This window comes from Myotis brandtii, unplaced genomic scaffold, assembly GCF_000412655.1.
Source record: "Myotis brandtii unplaced genomic scaffold, ASM41265v1 scaffold3518, whole genome shotgun sequence".
Lineage (NCBI taxonomy): Eukaryota > Metazoa > Chordata > Mammalia > Chiroptera > Vespertilionidae > Myotis > Myotis brandtii.
Window position 1 is genome coordinate 56,698 of NW_005363534.1, and position 5,968 is coordinate 62,665.

At 40.2% G+C, this 5,968-nt stretch overlaps 1 protein-coding gene across 1 annotated transcript in view; it reads right to left on the bottom strand.

Annotated features, from left to right (window-relative positions):
* The window catches only part of LOC102243365 (histone deacetylase 8-like), a 10,953-nt gene extending 10,408 nt beyond the window's left edge, over positions 1 to 545 (bottom strand). Inside the window, exon 1 of the mRNA XM_014544122.1 lies at positions 98 to 545. Within this exon, the coding sequence (XP_014399608.1) occupies positions 98 to 322 (225 nt within the window). The 5' untranslated portion in view covers positions 323 to 545. The remainder of the gene's footprint in view (positions 1 to 97) is intronic.
* Positions 546 to 5,968: the final 5,423 nt, after the last annotated feature.

The window sequence follows — 5,968 nt, forward strand, 5'->3', positions numbered from 1 at the left end:
ATTTTTCTTCGCTTCCTAATGCCTCCCGTCCACCCCTCCAACCCCAACCCCAACCCCACCGCAAAAGCCCACAGACTTTCATCCCAAGTTCTCTTACCCTCTTGGGGACTTTGGCCAGGGAGTCGCACATGCTGACATACTCGGGACTGTAGATGTAAACCGGGGGCAGGGAATGCCCACTGTCCGCAGGCTCCTCTGGCTCCTCCATCTTCCACTTCCAGCCGTTCCGGGGCCACCATCCGGATCCGGCTTTTCTCGGACTCAGCCCGGGCTCCGGTTCCTGCTCCTCTGATCGGCTGCAGCGGTGCTCCCTAGTCAACATTCCCTCCTATTCTCCAGATCGCCAGTCACTGTCCTCGCTCTCCATCCAATTGAAGGAATGCATGGGCCTTCCCAGGCCAGAACCTCTTCATTTAGTGACCACAGTTCAAAAAAGGTTGGCAGGTTGGCAGATATAAAAGCCCAGATAACTGTCAATTAGGATCGATGTTTTATGGTACAAATAAGCACGGTCAAAACTAACCATCCTTGTTGCCCTACGGGGCCATTTGAGATGAGGTCAGATGAGCTTCAGAGCATGCTGGGAGATGTAGTTTAGAGGAATTTGAGGCGCGGAAGAACCGGGTTAATTACTAAAATAGCCGCGAATTTGAGTTTTAGCGCTAAAAAAAAAAAAAAAAAAAAGCCTCAACTCTTTATGAATTGTTTCAATCTGAAAACACACCCATATAATTAAAGACAGACACAATGTGGCCACCAAGAGTACCGCCCAGCTACCAGAGTGACTTTTTTTTTGGTGGAGGACCAATTAATGCTACAAAGGGTTTGAAAAGTTTACACAATAACTTCTGTGCCTCTGTGCCTCATTGCTTTTCATCACCTAACCATGTTTTTAAGAGTTAACAATCTCATATGTATAGATAAAAGTGATCAATTTTTAAAAGAGTTAACACTCTCAAATTGACTCTGGCAAAGCTGATAGCACTTTCCCAGGAGGCTGGCTGGTACTCTGGAAATTGCTTGGTAGACTCCAAACAATGATGTCAAATTACTCCTTAAAAACTCATGTGCACTAAAGGTGTAAGCAGATACTTTCTGTAATGTTTGGAGATTGCTGATTTAACTCCCCTTGCTTTTGCAGCTGTTGAAAAGTTAGGGAAATTGTTTAGGTTTCATGTGAGGGTCCACATTAAATAATACTCTGAAGCAGTTTTAGAATTATTACCAGTATTTCCAAGTTCCTAGAGGACCCTATGCACTAATACAAGCTGGTCAATGCTGAAGCCTGAACTGACTTACTAACACGCCTCAGACAACCCAATATCCATACCTTCTTCAAAAATCTACCTTGCTTTTTACTCTCTAAATATTTATTGAGCATTGCAATATGCACTTGTATATATTATCTCATTTCATCCTTGCAACAGTCCTATGAAGGAGGTTGTAATACGCCCTTTTACTTAGAAAAGCAGGAATTCAAAACCAGGTCTGCCTGACATTGAAGCCTTTACTGTATAAACTTGATTCCTCCAAGGATGACTGTGTTAAATCTAAATTTGTTCATTCGTCCATTTAGTATCCCCACAATACTTCGTATTCTGCAAATGTTTCTTTTTCCTGTGATGTGTTCTTTAACTAGAATGTAAGCCCTCCAGCTTCTTTTATACTTTCCCATAGCAACTAGTTCAAAGCTCTGCACAAATTCAGTCAAATATATTTGCAAAATTCAGTCAAATATATTATAAAGGCACTCTTGGCTGACATCAACTAAGTATGGTACAGCTAAGAATTCAATTTGATCTCTGTTCTCAGGGATTTTGCATGCTCATAGTGATGAGACAAATACATACAAAAAAACATATGCAACGCAGAGTCAGATAATGAATATAAGATGCTTAGATTACTTAATAAATAAGCATCAAGTATTTGATAACTGGTACTTAAATGGCAACTGGGATTCTTATTCAGTGTCATTAGAGGGGGTCTTAGCAGATGGACAGGATTTTACTTGAAGATGGGAACCAGGGGAGAGCATGCAGACTAGCATCACCAACATAAGTGAAAATACAAAGGAGAATGCTAGTGTATCTAGTGTAGTTTAGATGAAAGGGCTGGATAATGAAGCGTTTTGAATGCCAGGCTAAACAGACTTCTCATCCTGTGAAAAATGGGAAGATATTAAAACAGAAATCTTTAAAAAAAAAGATTTCTACAGCAGTAGTGTGTAGGAAAGATGAGCTATTGAAAGACAAGAGGCAGGGAGAGTGTCACAATGGTCCAGACAATAAGTAATGATGATTTAAACTAGGGTAGGGGCAATGGGAGCAGAGAGGGAGAAACAATACATAGGGTAGGTTCAATAGGTCCTCCTTACTACTTGGATATTGGTGAGAGAGAGATGGAAAAGAGTCAGTGAAAACTCTTAAATTTAAAGTCTTGGTGAAGAGTCTAGTAGTATCAATATAATGCAGAAAAGAACAAGGAGGAATAACTCATAGGGTAAAGCAGAATGAACATGAGTTAGATTTTAAAAATGTTAAAAGTGTTGAATTTCATAAATCAACAAGTTAAGCAGGTGCTGAACCCATTTTTCCCTACATAAGAAAGAGATAGCTAAAGTCATGAGTGGTTGAGATTGTCAAGGGAACTATCTGAGAAGTTAAGAGAACTACACTGGAATGTCAGTTACATCTTACTTAACATTTTCAAACCAAATTCCTGATTTCCCCATCCAAGTCTTTCCCACCCCTTCCCCATCTTTCACAGCTCAGTAACAAGACCAACAGCTATCAAGTTGCCTAAGCCAGAAACCTGGGAGTTATTTGTATTCGCTCTTTCCTTCACTCTCAAATCTAATCCATCAGCAATTTACATTGGTTCCACCTCCAAGACATGTCTTAAATACTGTACATCCACTTCCCTCCATCCACACTGCTGCTACCTGAGCCCTGGAACTCTAATCTCTCACCTCGACCTTCAGCAATATCTGACTAGTTTCTATTCCACTCCTGCTGACTTTCAATTCATTCTTTTTAGCAGCCATCAGAGTGAGCTTAAAAAAAAAACTCAATCAGATGTCACTTTTTAAAACCTGCCCCACACCATGGTGAGAAACTTTGAGCTAGGGAGATAATGTAATTTTTGAGAATGCCTGTTTGCGGGGGTTAGGAGGAGAAAAGATGCCAGAAAGGAGACAAAAAAGGAATACTTGGGTGATAACTAGTATAGTACAGTTTCATATAAATCAAGGGGTGACAGGGTTATAAGGAAAAGGTAATAACAATGTCATGTATCGCAAAAGAGTCAAAGAATCCTTTTGTCATTGGGAGCTCACTGGTGCTCTATGGGGAAAAAAAGAGAGAGGTAGAGAGAAAGCCAGATTGCAGAGGGTTCAAGAGTGAGGTCAACATTGTCAAGTGTAGTTTCCTTTGAAGAAATTGTGAAAAAAGTAGTAATATCAGCCTGGGGGAATGTCAGAGCCCAGGAATGTTTTTTTTTAGGACAAGGGAGAAACGCATCTGTTTATAGACAGAGGGGAACAAACCCCTTGGGCTTTAAGAATTGACTGATGGGACTTCCAACTTCTAGGAATATATCCTAAGAAATCAGAAACACTGATCAGAAACGATATATGCACCCCTCTATTCATAGCAGCACAATTTACAATAGCTAAGATTTGGAATCAGCCTAAGTGCCCATCAGCAGATGAGTGGATTAAAAAACTGGTACATCTGCTCAATGGGTTACTACGCTGCTGTAAAAAAGAAGGAACTCTTACCATTCACAGCAGCATGGTTGAACCTGGAGAGCATTATGCTAAGCGAAATAAGCCAGTCAGAGAAAGATAATTATCACATGATCTCACTCATTTGTGGAATATAATGAACAACATTAAACTGATGAACAAAAATAGAGCCAGAGTCATAGAAGCATCGAACAGACTGTTCAACCTAAGAGGGAAGGCAGGGGAAGGGGAGGTAAGAGATCAACCAAAGGACTTGTATGCATGCATATGAGCATAACCAATGGACACAGACTGTAGCGGGGTGAGCGTATGTACTGGGTGCTGGGAGTGGCTGGGGAAAGGTCAATGGAGGAAAAAGGAGATTTATGTAATACTTTAAACAATAAAGAATTGAAAGATGAGATTATGACAGGTGGGCGCTATAAGGAGGAAATGGGACTTGTCCTCGACCTTACTAGATAGGCAGTGGAAGGGAGAGGGTAAGGTTGACCAACTGACACCCAAAAATCTAGTCTAATCAGATGACATGAAAAAAGATCGTTTTATGTGTTCTTTCAGATGTAGCAAACAAACAGGTAACTGAACACTTCAACTGGGAACTTTGCTTTTAAACTGGAAATAGTATCCTCAATTGGCAAGAGGATTCAACTGTGGTGAAAGATAAACTGTTGCAGGAGGCTTTGTAATTGGCAGCGTATTCCTGCAGCAAATCTCACAGGGAGGCTGGAGCCTTGTTTATGACTAAGACAGAACACAAACCTTGCCATAAGTCCCTAACCTCAGTTTTCCACACGCTTAATAACCATACGGTCTTTAAGTTGGGAAGAAAACCTTTTCCAAAACAATGGATTTGCAGCCAGAGTACTTGAGTTCAGAAGAAGTAGCTTGAATCGTGGCTCCAAAGTTTTCCTGTGTGTGGTGCCACTGAGCAAGTTCCTTGACTGACTTACCTTGGGCATTATTGCTAAAGGTAGTTTTTGAACTAGCAGGTCAGGTTGGGCTGTGCCACTTTCGTTGATTTCTCCTGCCTTTACTTGCTGGCAGAAGCAGGAAAGCAAATATATTATAATGGTACCTACTCCTTTGGCCATCTTCTTTTGTGCATTTCACAGTCTGCCTATTGATACGTCAACTGTACTTAACAGACTGGCCCTCGTTTTCACACCATTTTCTAATGTCTTCTCTTTGGGGAATGTCTCAACAAATCTGAACTCTAGAATCACACTGCTTGGGCTCAAATCCCAGCTCTACCACGTACTAGTTGTTTGATCTGGAACAATTTGCTTAAAAGCTAAGTGCCTCAGTCCTTGCCAAATGCCCATATAACAATGTTTGGCATTATGCCAAATATTCCTTAATTTTGGGGAAAGTCTCCCCCCATTGTTGTTCTCATCCCCATACCTTTACTGCATGAGTATTGCTAGTGGTTTGAGAATAGGTCCTTGGCTTTTAGGCTTACCCTTAAAAGAAATCAGACTACTTCTTAAGTGGTCTGCTTAAGGTGACCATATCATCCAAACTGGGACACTTTTGAGAGTGACAGAGAGTGCTATTCATAATTATGCCAGGACAACAGGCATAGATGGGGACTGTTCTGGGCAAACCAAGACCTAAGGTTCACCAAGTTTATTAGAAAGTGAAGACTATATGTGGAAAACACTGTATCTTCACTGCATTAGTAAAGATACTAGGTATTTGGCAAGTGCAAAAATGGATGGTAGAGGTTTTGTGAGCTGTGGCTAAGAACAACTTTTGCCCTGCCAGCTGCATAAAATTCCCCGAATGTAGTAAAACCTAACTAACCAGGATGGGACTATAGCGACTGTTCATCTTTACTGGGTGAACCCTCTTCTTTTACACAAAAAGCTAATGAGTAGTACAAACAAGAATCTGTTGAATATTTATAATACTTAAGAGAACAAATTGTCCTTAGTCCTTCCAGTAGCACAGAAGTACCATTTACACACAACTGTTAATACTGAGTAAAAATCAGTCTTATTCATTCATTAGAACAGGTTTCCTAAAAACATCAATAAACCCAATTGAATTTAGTGAGCCTAGTTTGAGCGGGTATTTTAATTGTAAAACTGCATTTCTTTTTTTTTATTTTTTTATTTTTTTTATTTTTAGGTTTCCTAACATCAATAAACCCAATTGAATTTAGTGAGCCTAGTTTGAGCGGGTATTTTAATTGTAAAACTGCATTTCTTTTTTTTTATTATT